The 22,119-nt window shown below is 38.6% G+C and overlaps 1 protein-coding gene across 1 annotated transcript; it reads left to right on the top strand.

Moving 5' to 3' along the window:
- The first annotated feature begins 12,087 nt into the window (after positions 1 to 12,087).
- LOC114265393 (PHD finger protein ALFIN-LIKE 4) lies at positions 12,088 to 21,152 on the top strand. The gene is made up of 5 exons (XM_028206218.2): positions 12,088 to 16,456; positions 16,625 to 16,657; positions 19,238 to 19,466; positions 19,731 to 19,863; positions 20,527 to 21,152. Exons 1-5 carry the CDS (start codon positions 16,360 to 16,362, stop codon positions 20,809 to 20,811), a joined length of 777 nt encoding a protein of 258 aa, XP_028062019.1. The 5' UTR covers positions 12,088 to 16,359; the 3' UTR covers positions 20,812 to 21,152.
- The last annotated feature ends 967 nt before the right edge of the window (positions 21,153 to 22,119 follow it).

Genomic DNA, 22,119 nt, shown 5'->3' on the forward strand with positions numbered 1-22,119 from the left:
CTCTGGAAAGCTTAAAGGAGTACATGTCTTCCCCACCACTACTTGTTACTCCAGTACCTGGTGAAGAACTCTTTTTGTACCTGGCCGTCTCTCAACACGCAGTCAGCGCAGTGTTGGTTCGTGCAGAAGGAGTACAACACTTGCCCATCTTCTATGTCAGCAAGACATTGTTGGGAGCCGAAACAAGGTACTTGCCCTTAGAGAAGTTAGCATTAGCATTAATGATGGCATCCAGAAAGTTGGCACACTACTTTCACGCCCACACCATAATCGTTCTCACAGCCTTTCCATTAAAAGCTCTGTTTGAAAGGGCGAACTTTAGTGGGCGAATTTTGAAGTGGGCAGTAGAGTTGGGGCAATTCGACATCAAGTTCCAACCCAAGACCGCAATAAAAGCCCAATCTTTGGCAGACTTCGTCGCAGAGTTTACTCCTGGAAGTCATCATATCTGCCCAGTCGACCTAACTGGCACAACCGAACTAGGGACGGAAGTTGACGCCGGAATAGCGCAACCCCTAGTAGAAGGTAGTCAAGCAAGCACCAAGGCAGACCATACTAAGGACAACAAGGAAGAGACAAACAAAGGCCCACCAACAGTCCAAACAGAGGACGAAGGACAGATAGCCAACATGGACCTTGAAGAAAACACCATTCTAGACCTCACGGCATCATCTGATCCTTCCACTTGCTGGAAATTATTCGTTGGAGAGATGTGGAAGCTCTTTGTGGATGGGGCATCCAACCGACATGGCGCAGGGCTTGGCATAGTCCTCATCTCTCCAGACGGCCTGGTTGTAGAACAAGCAATCAACCTGGGCTTCCCAGCATCCAACAATGAAGCGGAGTATGAGGCACTTCTCGCAGGACTCAAGTCAGCACACTTCATGAAGGCAACCGAACTAATGGTGTACAGTGACTCTCTACTGGTAGTAAACCAAATCTCTGGCAAATACGAAGCAAAGGATGACAGAATGGCCAAGTACCAAGAGTTAGTCAGAACAGAGATCAAGAAGTTTGATGTGGTAAGGATAGAACAAATTGGCAGGGAGGAAAACAGCCGAGCGGACGAGTTGGCAGGCCTTGCCTCAATGGCAGATACATCAATCCCTCATCCATTACTCATCGACTTCTTACCAAGACCAAGCATAGAAGACCCCGAAGCAGAAGAAGTATGTTGCACAGAATTAGGCCCTTCTTGGATGGATCCCATCATCCAATTCCTAAAAGACGGCATCCTACCAGAAGAGAAAAAAGAAGCCAACAGAATAAGGGCAAAGTCACAGCGATTTTGGCTATCTCCATCTTTGGCATTATACAAGAAGTCATTCTCTGGGCCTTACCTCAAGTGCGTTCATCCCAGCAAAGTAGAAGCATTCTTGTTTGAAATACACGAAGGGGTGTGTGGGAGTCATCAAGGGGGAAGGTCACTCACTTACAGGGCTATTTCGCAAGGATATTGGTGGCCCTATATGCAAGCAGACTCAGAGAAATATGTGAAGAAGTGTGAGAAATGCCAAAAATTCGCGCACCAAATACTTCAACCAGCAAGAGAACTCCTACCATTAACTAGCCCATGGCCTTTCGCAATGTGGGGCTTGGACATAGTAGGACCACTTCCAACAGCACCCGGCGGCAGGAAGTTCTTTCTCGCAGCAACAGACTACTTCACAAAGTGGGTGGAAGCAGAAGCATTGGCATCAATCAAGGAAAAAGATGTGAAGAAGTTCGTCTGGCAAAACATCATCACTCGATTTGGCATTCCAAAGGCCCTAATCTCAGACAATGGCACCCAATTCGACGGCAGAATTTTCAGAAGCTTTTGTGAAGAGTACAAGATAGAGTTCTACAATTCTACACCAGCATATCCTCAAGCAAATGGGCAAGCAGAAGCATCAAATAAAGTCGTCTTGGATGGACTAAAGAAAAGGCTAGAAAGGGCAAAAGGCAAGTGGGCAGACGAACTCCCCCATGTTTTATGGGCATACCGCACCACACCTCGGCGATCAACAGGAGAAACACCATTCTCCTTAGCCTACGGAATGGAAGCAGTAATCCCACTAGAAGTTGGCCTCCCCACAATCCGAAGTGAAAATTTTGATCCCGGCTTAAATGGAGAAGCCATAGCCTTAGAACTCGACCTTGCAGAAGAAAGAAGAGAAAGAGCACTAGTCCACATCGCCTCATACCAACAAGAGTTAATCAGAAAAATACAGCAAAAAGGTGCATCCAAGACAATTCAAGATAGGCGATTGGGTACTGCGCAAAGTAATGGGAAACACCTCAAACCCAGGAGACGGCAAGTTAGGCCCAAATTGGGAAGGTCCTTACAAGGTGGTTGGGTTAGCAGGCAAAGGGGCATACCACCTAGAAGACAAGGATGGCAAGGCAATCCCTAGGCCATGGAATACGGCCAATCTCAAGTTATTTTACTTTTAGCTTTTCTTTTCTTTTTCAAGCATATGTAATTTTTTCTTCCTTCAATAAAACATGCAATTCTTTTCAGAGCTAGTTGTTATTTGTAAAGAGTTAGCCTTTGTATAAGATTAGGTGTACAGCAAGCATAGTATTCTAAGTTAGCTGGAAAAACTAACTTAGAGGTTGGCTGGAATAAACCAACATTTGTTACTCTTCAGCCGAAGTAAGTGTAAGGCTGAAGAGTGGTTGGCTGGATTAAACCAACACTTGTTTCTCTTCAGCCGAAGTAAGTGTAAGGCTGAAGAGTGGTTGGCTGGATTAAACCAACACTTGTTACTCTTCAGCCGAAGTAAGGGTAAGGCTGAAGAGTGGTTGGCTGGAATAAACCAACACTTTGTACTCCTTAGCCGAAGTAAGTGCATGACTAAGGAGTGGTTGGCTGGAATAAACCAACTCTTGTTACTCTTCAGCCGAAGCAAGGGTAAGGCTGAAGAGTGGTTGGCTGGAATAAACCAACACTTTGTACTCCTTAGCCGAAGTAAGTGCATGACTAATGATTGGTTGGCTGGAATAAACCAACTCCTGTTACTCTTCAGCCGAAGTAAGTGCATGGCTGAAGAGTTGTTGGCTGGAATAAACCAACTCTTATTACTCTTCAGCCGAAGTAAGTGTAAGGCTGAAGAGTGGTTGGCTGGATTAAACCAACACTTGTTACTCTTCAGCCGAAGTAAGTGTAAGGCTGAAGAGTGGTTGGCTGGATTAAACCAACACTTGTTTCTCTTCAGCCGAAGTAAGTGTAAGGCTGAAGAGTGGTTGGCTGGATTAAACCAACACTTGTTACTCTTCAGCCGAAGTAAGGGTAAGGCTGAAGAGTGGTTGGCTGGAATAAACCAACACTTTGTACTCCTTAGCCGAAGTAAGTGCATGACTAAGGAGTGGTTGGCTGGAATAAACCAACTCTTGTTACTCTTCAGCCGAAGTAAGGGTAAGGCTGAAGAGTGGTTGGCTGGAATAAACCAACACTTTGTACTCCTTAGCCGAAGTAAGGGTAAGGCTGAAGAGTGGTTGGCTGGAATAAACCAACACTTTGTACTCCTTAGCCGAAGTAAGTGCATGACTAAGGAGTGGTTGGCCGGAATAAACCAACTCTTGTTACTCTTCAGCCGAAGTAAGGGCAAGGCTGAAGAGTGGTTGGCTGGAATAAACCAACTCTTATTACTCTTCAGCCGAAGTAAGGGTAAGGCTGAAGAGTGGTTGGCTGGAATAAACCAACTCTTGTTACTCTTCAGCCGAAGTAAGGGCATGGCTGAAGAATGGTTGGCTGGAATAAACCAACTCTTGTTACTCTTCAGCCGAAGTAAGGGCATGGCTGAAGAATGGTTGGCTGGAATAAACCAACTCTTGTCACTCTTCAGACCGAAGTAAGTGCATGGCTGAAGAGTGGTTGGCTGGAATAAACCAACACTTTGTACTCCTCAGCCGAAGTGATTATATCGGCTAAGGAGTGGTTGGCTAGAAAGCATATTTTAACCAATTTAAACCGAAATAACAATTGCAGTAAAAGAGGACATTGCAAAATACAGGCATACATATCACAACCGGAATAAGAGTTCAAGCAAATTCCCAATTCATTGAAACTATTACAAAGGAGATTCATAGTTCGGTTACAACGGCAAAGAACAGCAAAGAAAAATCAAGAAAAAAGATCTTCGATTTCAGCGTCCAAGGTAGCATCGGCGTCGACCTGAAGACCGGTTCCAGGTGCAAGGACATTTTCAGTAGGAAGAATGGTTTCGGCCGGAGCCACGGTTTCACTCGGTTGATCAATAGTTAAATCTTCCACCGTGGGCTCCGACCGAACTACTTGATCTGCATTCACAACCGAAGTATCCTCAGGGGCAGAGTCTTCAGAGTCTTCATCGTCTGAGCCCTCAAGAAACTGCTGTTGCATGGCATTGGCGTATTCCTTCAGGGAGTTCGGTATAAAGTAGGCTGGAGGGTTGAAAACCTCTGTCTGAGGATCATGACCGAGCTTCTCAACAGCTCCCCTCCAGCCGCACTTAAAAAACAGCTCCTTGACGGCATTGCATTGTTGGGCATAGGCATCCTCTGCTCTCTTGAAGCCTCGTTTGTCAGCTTCCTTTGCCTTCTTCTTTATTTCGGCGTCCTTCTTTCTTTCGAGCTTCACCAGCTCGCGCAGGTATTTGTCCTTCAGAGCTATGGCAGTCTTCTGCCTTTCTGCCTCTGCCGAATTAACTACTTCGGTCAGCCTGTTGTTCTCTGCTCTTAGTTCGGCCATTTCTTTTCTGGCCTCCTCCAGCTCGGCCGTTTTTGAATCAGCTTCAGCCGCTGCTTGCCTGGTTACCCTCCTTAGCTCCAGCACTTTCCTGTGAGTAATTTGGTTTTTCTGAATGGCCTGACAAAACAAAGATTTCCATTTAACCGATGTAATAGTTGGAAAGGTAAAGAAAAAATGACCGAAGTTACTTACCAGAATCAGGGATTTAGTCGTAGACCGGATGGATTTCAGCTCGGTGGTTAACTGTTTGTGGTGATGCTCCATGTCTTTGGGCAGACACACACTCTTGGCCAGATTGATGGCCAACAGGTGGTCTTTCTCCGCAACAACCGAATCTGTATCTCGGATGTCCCGGTCGTTGAATGTAAGTTTCGGTGCCCAACTGGTGGTAGTTCGGTCGATTGGCTCCGGTTGGGGGCTCGGTGGCAGGACCGGTGGAACTGCAGTCTCATCCTCATCGACCAAACTTGGTTCAGACTCGATGGTTCGGGCGCGCTTTGCTCGGCGCGATGAAGACGGTTGTTGAGAGGGGAGGGCCACTACGGCAGGCTGCGTTTGGCTGGGTGGCGGTACTTCGGGCCTGCTTGTTTCGGTCAGAAGCGCCCTTAGTCTGCTCTTCTTGGCCATCTCTTCTTCAGCCGTTAATGGGACAAGACGAATATCTGGCAAGGTTGGGTCCGGTTCTGGTGCTTCCTCAAGAAGGAAATCGGTTACTTTTGCTTTTCGGCGACCGCTATACCTGTAGGTCGGCTCGAAGTTCAGAAGCTTAGCCTAACTCCTTTCTTGACACCGTAGTGCGGCTCGCAAAATCGCAAGGTTGGGATAGCTATATAGAGAACGGAGGTGGGCAAAATCTGCAAAAAAGAGAAGTGTTAGTTCGGTCAATGGACTGAAGAAACCGAAATAAAATGCAAGGAAGAAGACCGAAGTTAAATTACCAGGCTCTCCCATTTTCCAATTTATAGGTCGGCCAGGAATTTGAGCTTGAAAATTCTCAAAGTTCCCAGAGACCCAAAAGAAATCATCATCATTAAGATCTTTGTCCGGAGTGTGTTTAATTATCTTCTCTCGGCGGCGGCGAATTCTAAGGTAATAGACCCACCCAGCATTCTTTGAGCCAATAGAGTATTGATGAAAGATCTCGGCCAGACCAAGATTTAGTCCGGTTTGGTGGTTTAATGCGGCTATTCCCATTATAATACGATATGTATTGGTGGACAGTTGGGTGGGGCACAACCTAGTCTGTCTAAGAAATTCGCAGATTAGCGGTTGGACAGGAAACCGTAGTCCGGTTTCTATTATGGATTGAAGGGTAAAAGGGACGAAGCCTTCATTGTCCCAGGGAGTAGCATCTTTCTTGGCCAACACCAGTTGGACATCATCAGGAATCTGGTAATCTTGCCTAAATTCGGCCATGCCACCAGGGGTTTCGACTAAATATCTATACTTACCCATTTGTCGTATAATTTATGAATAAATTATTTCGGTACAAAAACTAGGCTCAGTAGCTCGGTTGAGCACACGCAGGAATGCCTGGGCAACCTAAGTCTGCAAGGTAGAAAACAAAGGGGTTAAGCACAGATCGTTGGACCGCGCTACAAATTATAAGCAAGATATACAAATCCTACTTCGGCTTAGTGGGCTGGTTCTACCTCGGCCCATCAGAAGGTTTGTTAGCTCGGTTTTGAGCAGTTTAGACCAGTTTAACGTCTAGGGGCAGCTTTCTGAGTTCGGTCTAAAAAACTAAGAAAGCTGGTTTAGTCCCAAGGCTTCAATCGGTTGCAGCATGAGGAAAGCTACTTCGGTTGAACCCCTATGGGCGGTTTTTTGAGTTCGGTTTAAGAGCTAAGAAAGCCGGCTGGGCCCCGAAAGGCTTAGCTCGGTTATTGACCGAAGTACCTAGTTCGGTACGTGCACATTTTTTCGGTGAGCTTATCTTGGCTAGAGTGGTTCAGAAGAAACTACTGATATTCCTACAAGTCCTAGTTCGGTTGTTCTCTGAAATCTATCTACATACATAACACAAACAGTATCCTAGTTCGGTTGGGATGTGATTCTGGATCAAAATCGAGTTTTCTCTAGGGTATATGACATATACTCATGGGTTCTATGGTTTCTTCATGAAAGTACGAGAGCAAAGCAGACAAATGAAGAAAAATGTTTGCAAAAAGCATGCAAAACAAAAACAGATGGAAAAACAAATAAAAAAAGCGAGAAGGGTAGGCTTGCTTACCAGATTGAAGAAGAAGAAGCTGAAGATGGAGCAGTAGCAGCAACGGAAGCACGAACACAGTAAGCTCAAAGCTCAAAAACTCAGGAAACAGAGGAGAAAAGAAAATGAAGAATGGAAGGCGAAGTAATTCGAGAAAGAGTAAAAAAGTTTGTTTTGAGAAAGAAGGGAGAGAAAAAGGCGGCAAAAAGAAGCGGGAACAGTACAAAAATTCTGAAGGGCGGCATGACAGTTAGCCACAGTTTATCAGAGTTTGCCACGTGTCACTGGAATGGGAAGCGTTACAGTCGCTGTGATTGAAGAGACGTTTTGACCGGACATAGTGATACCCGAGGTAAAATTAGCTCGGCTGGAAAGGCTAAAAGGGTTTTTAGCTCGGCTGAAAAAGCGTAACAAACTCTAGCTCGGCCAGAAGGCTGGTAATCCCAATCATGTTGCACAGATGGAATTAAGGGGCAATTGAGAGGGTAATTTTTGGGAAAAATTGGGCCGAGCTTCGAGTTGGGTTTCGAGGCCCAAAACGCAGAGGACTAGGTAAAAAGGCCGTACTGAATACTCCGGCCTAGAGGGCAAGGTTACTCCGGCCTTGGGAGACAAAGTCACTTCGGCCCAAGGAGGTGAGTTTATTCCGGCTCAAGAAGAGATAGTTGCTTCGGCCCAAGGAAGAGTAAGGCTACTCCGGTCCAGAGACAATTCGGAGTAGGGCCGGTCTTAGAGTTAGTCCGGTCGCAGTATGTTCTGGGAAGACTGGTTTCGGAATTAGTTCGGTCGTGACACACTCTGGTTAAGTCGGTCAGAACTTGTTACTTAGAAGTTTGATCTAAGCACACCCAGGTTGAACAGGGACAACCGAAGTAATGAGTTAAAGGAGAAGACCGAGCTAAGGATAGTTCGGCCTTCTCTGTGGCTCAGCATAGCCAGTGTTATTTCGGTCGTGTGGTAGTTCGGCTATGGAGAAAACCATCCCACTTGGTTTAAGCAGTGGGGGAGGGTGTAAAAGGATAAGCATTATCCTTAGGAGAATGAATCCTAGGAGGACTCTGCATGGAGAAATACAAGTCCTACTAGGATTGTGCCATATGAAACTTATAAAAGCTCACAAGCATCACCTTGGAGGAGGTAATTGAACACAACTTTCCTGAGAACCTAAGAGCTTTGTCTATTTGTCAAGTTTTCTGACTTAGGCATCGGAGAGGTTTCCGGCACACACCCGCCGGCTAGCTCACATTTGTGTTTTCAGGTAACAAAGCGACGTCGCACGGAGGAGCGTGGATTTGGTCAACAGGATTATACGAGGAGAATTATTTCCTCCCCGTACAGAGGGTATTTTCAATCACCCATTTACACAATAATTTTCTGAAATAATTAGAGAGAGATAGGGCATCATATTTTATAGTTTGAAGATAGGATTGAAATTGTTAATGACCTCACAATGAACAAATAGGATTGACAAATAACATAGATTCGAGAGAGCAAGAGAGAACCACCATAGTTGAAGACCATAGAAGTGTCACTTGTTAATATTACAAAATTGAAATTTGATAGAAGGGGAAGAAAAATGGAGGTACAAAAAGGTTGTTAGAGTATGTAAGAAGAGAGAGATGAATGTATGTCTTACATAAAAAAGAGAGAAAGTAAGTGAAAAGTCATATACTTAGACGGGAGAAGCAAAAATAGAGATTTCATCTTGACTCTTAATTTACTTGATAAGTATAATCTGAACTATTAAAATCAAATATATTTCTAACATATTTTGAGATATTTTCAAAAATCTTTCTATGATATTATATATATATATATATAAATAAAATAAGGTGTTTATATTATAGTGAAATTAGTTAGACCATCTCCAACGGTGAACCAAACCCAGCATCAGATTTAAATTTTGATGAAAAACTCATTTTTTCACGCTCCAACGGTTGCACCAAAGTCATACCAAAATGAGAATTCAGCAAACAAGACATCAAACTGAGATCAAGACACAGATTTTACCAAATCACTGTTACTGACCGTTGAAAATGGTACACCGGTCGACCAACCGGTTGTTCGGCCGGTTGACCAACCGGTCAACCAGTAAAAGATTCAAACAGTTCAGGAAAAAAAGTTCAAACCGTTAAAAAAAAAAAAAAAAATTTTGCCTAACCGGTCAACCGGCCGGTCGACCACCCCGGTTGTCCCGAAAAAAGTTCAGAAAGTTCAAAAAAAGTTCAGACAATTCGCAAAAAAAAAAAAAAAAAAAAAAATTTTGGCCTAACCGGTCAACCGGCTGGTCGACCACCCGATTGTCCCGGGATAGATTTGGTAAAGGTGAACCGTTGGAGCCTGAAGTATCAAATTCAGAAAATGGTCATTTTTTAACTCAGATTTGGTGAAATTTTTGATTCACGGTTGGAAATACTCTTAGTGCTATGTGCAAATAATAACATAATGCAGTCGTGTCATTCATTTTTTACTCACGAGCTATGAACACAAGAACCTAGGTAAAGAAGGAGTGTTTTGTGGAATTATAAAAGTACGTTTGGTGATAAACTAAAAAAAAAATTAAGGATATGGTTGGTTTGATTTTGAGAGAATGGTTTTTAAAAATTATTTTGAGGAGAGAGTTTAAATTTTTTTTTGATTTATTTAGTTGTATATTTTGAAAGTAGTTTTGGAGTTTGAGAGTTTGGAATAATTTGATATTTTGTTATAATTGAGTAGGTGTGTGTGAGAGAAAAAGTGATTGAAAAAGAAAGAGAAGAGAGAAAAAGTGATTGATTGATAGGTAAGAGAGAGAAAGTAATTTTAAAAAATTTACAAACCAAATAAATTTTTTAAATTTTTTTTTCCCTAAATCACTCTAAAAATCCAAACCAAACATATTCTAAAATTTTTAAAGGGGTGAAATGAATGTAAAAAGCTAAAAATAAAGAGTATGGGTGTGTTTGATTGGATGAACTAGATAAGGAGAATTAGAATCTATCGGATTTGAATCCTGTGACTGTGAATCCCTGGACTATTTGGTTGGATTGGATATGTATTCTGTGTTTGTTTTTTCATGGGATTAAATGTCTGAAAATGACTATTTTAGTGAATTTAATGTTTGGTTGGACGGATTGGATATGATAAATGAACAAAAGGCTATTTTACTCTTTTTCAATTGTTTACTAAGTAATAACAATATTAAACATATCTTTAATATTTTAATTATTTTTAGCTAGATTATATAAAAATTTATTTTATTTTATTTTTTACACAATTAAATAAATTTATTTTTTTAAAAATAAATAAAATATCAATAAAAATTTATATTATTTTTTTAATTAAAATTTTAAATAAATTTGTTTTTAAAAATAATAATAATTAAACAATGAAATTAAATAAAACATCTATTAACATTTAAATAATGAAATTAAATAAAATATAAACAAAATTTTAAAATAAAACATCAATAAAATATCTATAAAAAATTATTTAAAAATAAATAAATAAAACATCAATAAAAAGTTAAATAAGATTATTTTATTTTTAAATTGAGATATTTAAATTTTATTGAATTATATTAAATATAATACATAATTAAATAGTAGAGGGCCAAAATTGTCATTTCATTACCTAATCCCAACAGTAAATAATCCCCCAAAATTATCTCACACCCCCCCCCCCAAGATAATATAATCCCCCATATAGGGGATAAGGAGTCCGGTCAGACTCCATGTCCGGCGGACTAAAAAAAAACATCAGATTGAATTTACTGTGCGAATTACAATCCGCATTGTAAATAATCCCTCTCTTTATCCCCCAATCAAACACATCCTATGTGTGTTCTTTTTTAAGTTAAATCACAAGAGGAAGAATGCTGTAAAAATAATGTTAAAGATTATAAAAATTTTATTAAATATTTTATTAAATGTTTTTATAGGAACATGAAATTCATACTGACATAGTCCCACACCACATAAGATAGGGGTGGTCGCGGGTCGGTTGCGGCCATAGAACCTCTAATCCACCATCTGTCCGTCAAATTGGCGGATTGGAGAAAATCAATCCGCATCCATTCGCCAATCCAACGGATGTGGATTGAGCGGATTCGCGAATGAATGCGAATCGGTTTAGCGGTTTAAATTTTTTTAAATTTTTAACATAATTTAACTTGTGCACTTCCTCCAAAAAAAAATAAATTACAGTCAATGACTTAAAAAAATATTACAATCACTGCATGCCTCATCCAAAGTAAAAAAGTTTGAAACTTTAGAATATTACAATCACATCATGCCTCATCCACATAAAGTATTACAATCTGTGATTCTTAAAATATAAAAACAAATCAAACCACCAAAACTATAAATAGAGCAGTAGTAGAAATTCTATGTTTCTGTATTGTTACATCTATATCTGTTTTTGAAAATAAAAACCAACCAGCATATATCATATTTTTTATTTTTTATTTTTTATTTTTAGAGATAGATTTCAAAACCAAAAAATATAGATAAATAATAAGTTTATTTTTTTAATTCAAAAAAGATAGTCAAGTTGAAAACTTTTTTTCAACAGAATATTTTAACTCTTTTTTAATTGAAAACACAAACAGAATATTTAAACAAACTGATAACACAAAGTCTTATAAATTAATACGAGTGTTCGCAGTTTGGCGGTTCGGTTGCGGTCAAAAAAATCTCAAATCCGCCATCCGTCCGCTAGATTGGCAGTTTGAAGAAAATCAATCCACAATCATCCACTCGTCATCACGCATCTGTTCAAAATATGACGAATTGATTCGATTCGATCGATTTTAGCAAATTGATACTTCCCCTGCTCACCCTACCATAAGAGGCCCCGTTTGGGGACTTACTTTTTTAGCCCATTAGCCAAAAAATTATTAAATTAGTCAAAAAGTCAACAACTCATACCAAAAAGTCAAAGATTCTCTTTTCTCTCTACTTTTTGCACATCTTTTCGTAATTAGCCAAAAAGTCATCCCAAACATATAAATTTTTTTTACCTACCTTTTTAATAAAATAGTCAAAAAATTACTAAATTAGCCTGTTCCCAAACAAGGCCTGAGTATAAAATTTAATGAAACTTTAGCATTCCGATCCTTCGCATCAAGCATCAAGCATCAAGAAATGGCAGTGGCGTCTAGAGCAGTTTCATCAGCAACCACCTCTCTATCCTCTCAACCAGTACCTCCTGTAACTTCCATAACCACACTCCTCCAATCCTTAAACCCCCAAAACCCTCTCTCCCAAATCCCCAACCCATCCCCTCTCACCCACTTTGCTCCAATCCTTAAACCCTAACCTAGTCATTCAAGTCATCAACAACCAATCCAACCCTTACCATGCTCTCTTCTTCTTCTTCAACTGGTCCTCCAACCCAATCCCAAACCAAACCCCAACCACTACTCTCACTCTCACCATTGCTACATGGCCATCACTGACCGCCTCACCTCTCACGGCTTCTTCTCCACCGCTGTTTCTCTCCTTGAATCGTCCAACGAACTGTCAGACTTCATGCTGGGCAAGCTCATCAAGGCTCACGGCGACCGCCGAGACATAAGAGGAGCTAGCTATTCATTGGTTCCATGAAGCCAAAATTAGACATTCTGGTCGTTGTTTGTTTTCTTGTAATTCGATTTTGGGTGTCTTAGTTAGAGCGAATCGAATTGGTTTGGTCTGGGCTTTCTACGATCAGATTATTGAGGAAGATGTGGTTGAGCCTGATGTTTCTACTTATACGACGATGATTAAGGGTTTTTGTAAAATGGGTATGGTTGATGATGCAAAGGAGGTGTTCGACGAAATGGTATGTGCGCCGAATTTGGTTACTTACGACACTATTGTCAATGGGTTGCGTAAGAAAGGTTTGATGGACGGTGCTAGGAGTATTGTCAATAGATAGGATGATAGAGACTAAGGAGTGTTTGCCTGATACGGTGACCTGTACTGCTTTGATATAGGTATTGTAAAAGAGGCGAATTAGGTGAAGCAAAAAAGGTTTTTATGAGATGGTAAACCGAAATTGTGAGCCGAATGTGTTGACATACAATGCAATCATTAATGGTTTTTGTTTGAGCGGAAATATTGATGAAGCAAGGAGAATGATGACGAGGATGAGACCAAGCGGTTTGAACATACTAGTTTATTAAAGGGTTTTGTATTGCAGGAAAACCAAATGAAGCTGTCAAACATCTCAAGGAAATGGTTAGTCTAGGAATAAGACTCGATGTACAAGCATATGGATTTGTTGTAAATGGATATTGCAAATTGGGGAAACCAAATGAATCTATTCCTCTTCTAAGTGAAATGAGGATGAGAGGTATTAGTCCAAGTGTTTCTAGCTTTAATGCAGTGTTTCAAATACTTGTGGACTGTGGAGAGCTTGATGGAGAGCTATTGTTCTTTTGAAGCAGATGCAGCAAATGGGTTGCGCTCCAAACTTCTTGTCATATAACACAGTGATATGTAGCCTTTGCAGAGCTAAAGGGGTGGGTGCAAGAAGCTGAAGAGCTTGTGGGTGGCATGCTTAGAGATGGTCATTTTATTGATGCCACAATGTACAGTTGCGTAGTTAACGGATATTGTGATAGTGGAGATGATGAAATGGCAATGCGGGTTTTCAAGGAAATGATTGGTAAGGGCTTTGTGATTAATCTTACAAGCTTTTCAAATTTTGTCCAGGAGTTGTGTATAAAGGGAAAGCTGTTCGAGGTTGAGAAATTATTTGAGATGTCTTAGAGTTGCCCTGTAATTGAAGTGGATACTTATAGAAGGGTTCTGGATAATTGTTTATGTAGAAATAAAAATAACACATGGCAGGGCATGTGATTTGGCAAGGTTCTGAAATTCAAGGGGAGTGTGATTGAAATGGCTGTCATCTATGCAGTGATCTGTTAGAACCATGTTATATGCCTTAAGAAAATTCTTGTTCTCAATCATCTTTTGGAGATGTTCAGTCCAGAAGCTGAGGATAGTTTCAAAAGGCTGGAATGAAAGAGTGGATTGACATGAGAATAAGCCGTGGGGAAATTGAGTGTGGTGGCTGTTTGGCTGGGCTGGGATGGAATTCTTTTTTTCACTTTGGTTCTTGAGGACTAAGAACCATAATTAAAATGCTTGTGTGCTAAATCCTTTTGAGCCAGACTTTTGTATGTGAGATGGACTTCTCCATCCTCTTATGCATAAAACACAAGACAGAGACTCGTGGAAGGCCATAGGCTGCAGAGAATATAGAACTGGAAAGTGTTGGGTCTGGCCTGGGAATGCAGATTTTAAAACAGCTGGTACTCGAAATGGATTTCCAGCAGGTTGTTGATCTGATACAATAGAAAAGGAGCATCCATCTAGTTATAACTGTCTCCCTCTGGTGCTGGTGAAGCTTTTAACCATGAAATGGGGATGTGAAAAACTGCATACATGGAGAGAAGAAAACAATTGTGCCAATAAGCTATCCAATGGCGGCTTGCCATGCCCTCTTGACATCTGCTGTTGCAGATTTTGCCTTTTCCTTTGAGATTGTAGTAGTTATGTTTGGGCTTCAGATCTCCGAGGAGAATAGCTAATATGTTTGGCGTGAAGGTTTGGGTTTACTTGGTCTATTTTAGTCATAAAAAAACAAAAATAAAATATGTTTTTTAGTCAGTAAGATAAAATGTCACATCCAAACTATAATCATTTTTTTTTTCTTCATAAAAGTCAAAAAACTTACCATAAACAAGGCTTTTTAACTCCAGGCTAAAATAGTCAAAAAAATCAATCCACATTCCAAAGAAAGGCTAAGGCCCCGTTTGTTTGGAGTTATAGGGAGGGGATTGGGATTGATAGTGAGGTGAGACTATTATATGGGGTGTTTGTTTTGAGAGATGGGGAGGGGACTCTTAATCCTTTGGTATTAGTAAAGGCTTAGAATGGGGATTGGGATGGAGGAGGTAGAGATAGTATTAGAAAAATAGGTAGGGAATTAGAAATTTTTTTATTTTTTTATTTTTTATATATTGCGAATTTTTTTAAAATATTAATGTTTAAATTTTTATATTTTTTTATTTGTTTTATTATTTTATATAAAAATAATTTAACAATTTCTACACTAACAACTATGATCAAAATAAACATAATTTTACTTAATCTCTTCACTATTAATCTTCTCACTATGAATCTATTTCATTGTACCTCTGAAAACAAACGAGACCTCTGAAAACAAACGAGACCTAAGAGACATAATTGAACTCAACAGAACCTTCACTTGTTACCACTTGCAGTGGACTGGGTGAATCATTTTGGCCATTCAGCTCTATTAAGGAGACAGTTACGTAACTAAGTGCCATTGAGGGTTGCTGGTGATTATGATGTCATGAGTTTTGCCAATATAATTGAATTGTAACTAGTTATAATTTCAAGATTCCAAAAAAGAGTGGTTAGCAAGTGCAGTATCTCTTATTGAATGAGCAGCTTTTGCTGTTTCTTTTCTTGACTATCAACTTTCTTTGTATCCATAAAAATAAAAATAAAAATAAAAATTAGAAAACTTTCATTGAAGTTGCTAGTAAACGTTCAATTAAATCTCTCCTCTCTTTCAGCAAAATGACTGGTTACCTCGGTAAGATTTACTGAGAATTTTTGTTAAAAGTGATAACAATGTGAACACCAAGTTATTTTATGAGTGGATAAATTATGCTTAAACACTTGTTAATTGAAAATATTTGTAATCTCAAAATACTTTCTATACATTTTTCAACAGTAACATCTCTAAGAATTGTTTATAACATTTTTGTTATAAGATATTGTTCATTTTTTTTAGTGAACTAAATATGAAACTAAGGTCAAGTTTGGCATATCTAAAATAATTCATCTTTTTATTTTTTTTCATCACATCACCTCTTTACTTTTCTGCACATCTTTTCGTAAAAAGACAAAAAGTACACTTACTTAGGTCATCCCAAACAACTCCTAAATATTTTAATATAATGATCATTTATTTTATCTTTCTTCTAGTAAATCTTTTTTTTTTTTTTTTCAGAGGGTGAATATATATATTATGTAATGAATATCATATGTTTTGACTCTTTTATTTTCACTCTTTTCAACATAGGTATTTATACAACTTCCATAATTAAAAAGATCAAAATTATTAGATGGGAATATTTAAAGGATATTGATGTAATTAACCTCTATAAATTATAATTTCAATTCCGGGTACACGTTTTGTCAAGTCTATTGTATTCCGGCTGGTTGCTCTCTCTCCTCTCTCTCTCTCTCTCTCTCTCTCTCTACACTGAAAGGTCAAAAAAATTTCCCAAATTTTCCCTCCTGCCTCTCTCCTCTCTCCTCTCTGTCTATGCTTTGGTTTCTCAGTGGAGTCTGAAGAAGTGTTTCCGCTTTCAGTTTTTGGTTTCTCGCACTTTCTGTAGAGCTCAAATTTTGAAGAAAGCGTTGAAGTGATGGATGGAGGTCAACCGTACAATCCTCGGACCGTGGAAGAGGTTTTCAGGGATTTCAAAGGTCGTAGAGCTGGCATGATTAAAGCCCTAACCACCGGTAAAATTATCCCCCCTTTTTAATTTATTTAAATTTTAACTGTCTTTTCGTTCTTCGTTTGGTTTAGGTTTGAGTTTTTTAGTTTTAGCTATTAAATTTGTTTTATTTTTTGTATTAAATGTTTAATTTTTACTTTGGTTGGTTGGTTGGTTGGTTGGTTGTTTTCAGATGTTGCAGAATTTTATCAGCAGTGCGACCCTGGTTAGTTTCTTTTCCCTTTAATTTCCATTATTGTCACACACAAAAAAAAAAAAAAACAGTTTAATTTAGCTGCTTATTATAGTTTTATGACTGAAGATTGGAAATATCTATGTTTGACACTTTTTGGTTGGTTCTAGTCAATTATTTCTTCGCATTCTATACAATTTTGCCTTTGTTGATGTACATATATATGCGTGTGTGTCTTTTTTTTCACAGTTATAGAAATTTTATTAACCTATTCAATTTGTAAAAGAGAACTTTGCAATCTACTGTAAAGTTGAATTTGTCGTGCGTGTCATGTACATCTGCTCTGGTTATGGCATGATTTGTTTCAAGTTGCGACCCAATTACATTGTGTCATAACATAACGAAGACCACTTCACGTTGTAACCAAAGAAGATGTGCATCATGCACACCTTTAGTTGGTGCGCACTACATACTGACTCCTATTGTAGTAGTATTGTTTATTATTATCCTTTCTTGGAAGTTGTGAATAAACGAGTGATGAAACATGAGCTTGTTATCAAATGAATTTCACTGATTTTTTTCACCTCTTATGTACATCTAGATAACAAACATTATGAGTATATAGAGGACTCACATATCCAGAAAATAATGGTGTCCTCTTATTTTGTGGATGTTCTCTGGATATGGTGCAAGTCCTACTAATTTTTGGATTTGGTGGGTGGACATTTGTTGTATGAATCCAGGTAGGAGGTGGAAAAAAAAATGATGAAATTCATTTGGTGACATTTTTTTTTTGTTTCTTCTTTACAATCTTAATTATGCCATATCTATCCATATCATTTCTCGTGTCTTCTTGCCTTGCAATTTTTTACAACCTCCATAGAAATAGGAGTAAAACATATTGCCAATTTCGTATTCTGTTTTAGCAGGAGTCTTGTGCGCTGGGTCACATTTTTTTCCTACTATTTGTGGTAAATGAACAAGTTAGTATTTTATTTTTCCTCTTAAATTATTGTAAATAAGCTAATATATATTCACATATAGATGTGTAATTTTTATAGTGACAGTCATGAATCTATATTATACTTTCAATGTAATAAGTTCTCAACCTCTTCTAAAATATTCACTTTGCAAATCAAATTCGATTCCAAAATTTCCCATGCTCAACTTTTGGTGAATCAGTAAGTTATTCAACTAAATGGTACTTGAATGCCTTTTTTTTGTTAAGTAAAATTTTATTAAATAGAGTGCACCACCCATGTGCAAACTGAGAAAACAAGAAACAAGAAAAACAACCCAAACTATCTGTCTCGTCTTCCTCCTACCAAACTCTACGTCTTCTTGCTGTATTTCACTACTTCGGCTTAGTACAGGCATGACCCAATTTCTGAAGAGTTCCCTTGTTGATCTGAGGGATTCAGATGAGTATGCATGACATACTTAGATTTTAATCCTCTTCTAAGGTTCTTAATGATTGTTCTTTCTAATTTACCTGTAAAATATGTTTCCTTGAGAATATATTTTTTTGGTACCAATTAAGCAATGGGAGATATGTTTGCACCAAGACTTGAGTGGAGACCAAGTCATTGTTTCGGTCTAATTCTTACCTAAATACACCTGTTTTATCACCATCATTGTCGCCATTATTAGTTGGTTGATTCTATTTCTTGGTGTATTCATTGATCTATGTGTTATAATCTATCCATGGTGTGTGTGTTTTGCCATGATAATGAATTCTGATGCGGATGAGTTGCGGAATAACGGAAGAATTTTAGACAAATTAGGAAATGCTTTGAATTTATATCTTATTAAAACTTGTAAATTGTAATGTGTTTCATATATTAGTATTACTTCATTTGAACTGGAGTGTTGTTTGACTGTGAAGAACATCTCTAATTTACTATTTGCATTGACCTCTTTTGTTGGTATCAAATTTTCAGCAGTCGTACCTGACAATTTTCTTCATGCCACAAAATTTGAAAGTAATGGTTACATATTTTCCATTATTGATTGTAATTTTATGCATCTTTATCTTTTTTCTGAAAAATTTAGTCTTCATTGGAGTCCCTTATTCTGATAGTCTGTTGGATCTGGGCTTCGGTTCCCTGGTTCAACTATTTATTAAGGACTCTTTCTTTGTGTTTACAATGTTAGGAGCATCATGAACTCAGTAACTGACAGCCTGTCAGGCTTGCTTGTGCATTTCTGTAACTGGGAACCTCATTTTGAAATGTGACAGTTTTTCTTCAGTGTTCTTTTTCTTTTCTCTTCGTTATTGGGGGAATGCCACAGCTGGTTAGTTTATATAAATTATCGTTTACAAATTCATTTCTCATGTTTTTTGTCTTTTTGTTTCTTCTTCCATTAGCTGTAGTTAGTTTTTTCTTCTATTTCATAGGTGCTATGTATTGTCATATCTGAGAACATAATACACAAGCAATTTAAATCCTTAATTTGTATTTGTGCCTTAAAGCCCTATTATAGCTTTAGTAACATATATAATAATACTTACCCAAAAAAAAACATATATAATAATACTATGCCTCTCAAATATCTGTAATATTTTCTTATGATCTCAGTAAATAAACAATTTATATTTGTTTTAAATGACAGAGAAGGAAAACCTTTGCCTTTATGGATTTCCCAGTGAACAGTGGAAAGTCAATTTACCTGCTGAAGAGGTGCCCCCAGAGCTTCCGGAGCCTGCACTGGGTATTAACTTTGCCAGAGATGGCATGCAAGAAAAGGACTGGCTATCTTTAGTTGCTGTCCATAGTGATGCATGGTTGCTTGCTGTCGCCTTCTATTTTGGTGCCAGATTTGGATTTGACAAAGCTGATAGGTACCTTTCTTCTGTTTACTCAATGTTGGATGATTTTTACTGTCAGACTCTAGTTTGATTCCATGACACAATTTCCTAAAATTGACTGGGCGGATATAGAAAGTAGCAATTGATTTCAGTATTCTAATAAAGCGTATTGCTTTTTTATTATATATGTTTTAGTTTTGTTACTTTTTTTAATTGTTTCTTTGTAATTTCTGCATTAGGATGCAGTACTGTTGTGCATCTTCCTAATTACATCTTGCTGGTATATTTTTATTGCAGGAAACGCCTTTTTAACATGATAAATGATCTTCCAACAATATTTGAAGTTGTGACAGGGACAGCCAAGAAACAAGTGAAGGAGAAGTCATCAGTCTCAAATCACAGCAATAGCAAATCTAAGTCAAACCCCAAGGTAGTAAAGGATTTCTACTTTCTAAATTTTCAATCCCAGTACATAAACTGAAGTTGTTGGTTAGATAATTTTGGTTTGTTGTGCATTACTTAAACAAAGGTGCTTGTATAATGCTGTGTAGTTAGTTATAAGGACACTGCATCATTGGGAAATTTAAACAGTAGTGTGAACTACACGACTAATGCCTATGTGCTTTCTTGGATGCTGGAATGTCAGACTCACATAACGTATTATTAATGATCATTGTTACAATCTTGACTTCATCTCATTTTTTTACTAAAAAATATTTTCACCCACCCATTTAACATGAAAACTAGTAGGGATGTATAGGCAATTGGAAATTGGGACAGTTGGATGGAAGATAGATACTTCTTGTTGTCACTGTTAGTTGTCCATGGCTCTGCTGTTTGGCGTATGATTGAGAACTTGTGGATGCATGTCTTATGGACGTGAGTGCTAATTTTAATAACTCATCTCCTCTCACTCAAAAACACCATCTTTCTTTCCCCTACTCCCTGCCATAAAATTGACTGATATTCAATGAAGCCGTTGCTAACACTTTTTGTGTAGTTCTGACTCATTCATTATTTATTTTTTCATTTTGGTGCATTTTATTGGATACCTTGTTTTTTTGTTTACTAATATAATATTTTGCTGCAAAAGCCACAAGACTCTGAATCTCAGGGCAAGTATTTGAAAGAGCCAGAACTAAAAGATGAGGATGAGGAGGGTTTGGAAGAGGAAGAGGAAGAGGAAGAGGAAGAGGAGCATGGGGACACACTGTGCGGAGCATGTGGAGAAAACTATGCATCAGATGAGTTCTGGATCTGCTGTGACATCTGTGAGAAGTGGTTCCATGGCAAGTGTGTTAAGATCACCCCAGCAAGGGCTGAGCATATCAAGCAGTACAAGTGCCCATCCTGCAGCAACAAGAGAGCTCGCCCTTGATAGTAGCTGGGTATGTGGACGTGGACTCACAATACTTGAAGCTCTCACAGGTTGGATTCTGCTATTTGTCTAGTTGGTCTGTCTGTTGTTCTAGTCTGGCCCTTTAGTTTTTAAGATCTGTTTAGATATCTTGCATAGGTTCGTTGCAGACATGCGGTCTAGTGTGTAGTCATGCAAATTCATGGAGTTAATTATGTAGGTTGCAAATGTGCTGTCTGTTTATGTTTAAATTAGAGTAGATATACTCGGGTGGGATATTGTTTTCCTGTTGTGGTGTAAGGACCATTTTATGTTTTTTTTTTTTGTTTTTGTAATTTTATTTACAGGCTTTCATTCCATCATCTCTGTTCCATGTTTTGGCAAGTGTATGATTTTTCTATATGAAGCTTTCAGTGGCTTTGACTAGAAGGGTCAACTAGGATTATGTTTCACTTAGTTAAAAAGTGGTCTATCTCGGTGTGCTCTCACTTGTGAGCGAGTCCTGTGGCAAATTTGCTTTGACTAGAAGGGTCAATTAAGATTATGTGGAACTGGTTAAAAGTGGTCTATCTCGGTGTGCTCACTTGTGAGCGAGTTCTGTGGCAAATTTAGGTAGGGTTGTATGTGTGCTGTTCTGGAAATTAGTTGAGGTGTTAATTTGGGATATAGTTTCTATTTGTTGTTGAATCATTGTTTTTAATCATTATCCCATGATATTTGGATACAATAATGATACATCCCTCTAATAGTAGAGTTCTAATTGAGCTCTAGTGAGGTGGAAAGTCAAAAAACAAAAAAGCCAAAACATCATATCAGATGGACTCCTCATATACATTAGAGCTATTAGAGCTCACAAACTAAAGCTCCAAAACATTTTTGATTTGGATAGTATTTTGTTTCCTCTGGATATATGCAACTGGGGAATTGGATGCAGCACTAATGTGCAAACCTGTTGCTCTTTTCCTATGGAGGAGAATTTATGCATTTATGTGTCGTTTGTGTTCTAAATTCTTCAATGCCAGGATGTAGGTGGTCTAGGTGAAATTACACAAATTTGTATATACACAAATCAAGGTGGAATTTGCTTTCAAAAAAAAAAAAAATCAAGGTGGAACCGGGACCCCCCATCATTGGGGGTGGGGGGTGGTAGAAGGATGGCAGTAGGGTGGGTCCTACCGTGCATTGGGTCTAGCGTGAGATAGCATGTTTGTTTTACGGTGACTTCTGATGGGTTAGAAATCCATCAAAGGTTGGGCCAGGTTTTATATGAGCTTAAACCCTACTCGGCCAATGTGGATTAGGGTTGGGCTGACCCATTATTGAATTAGG

Source organism: Camellia sinensis, chromosome 13, assembly GCF_055761805.1.
Source record: "Camellia sinensis isolate YWXY chromosome 13, ASM5576180v1, whole genome shotgun sequence".
NCBI classification, from domain to species: Eukaryota; Viridiplantae; Streptophyta; class Magnoliopsida; order Ericales; family Theaceae; genus Camellia; species Camellia sinensis.

Excerpts from the sequence above, each read along its gene's own strand:
- LOC114265393 (XM_028206218.2), top strand. The coding sequence starts at position 16,360 with ATGGATGGAGGTCAACCGTACAATCCTCGGACCGTGGAAGAGGTTTTC. Across the intron at positions 16,658-19,237 it reads TTATCAGCAGTGCGACCCTG|AGAAGGAAAACCTTTGCCTT; the intron begins GTTAGTTTCTTT and ends TTTAAATGACAG. Across the intron at positions 19,467-19,730 it reads GGATTTGACAAAGCTGATAG|GAAACGCCTTTTTAACATGA; the intron begins GTACCTTTCTTC and ends TTTTTATTGCAG.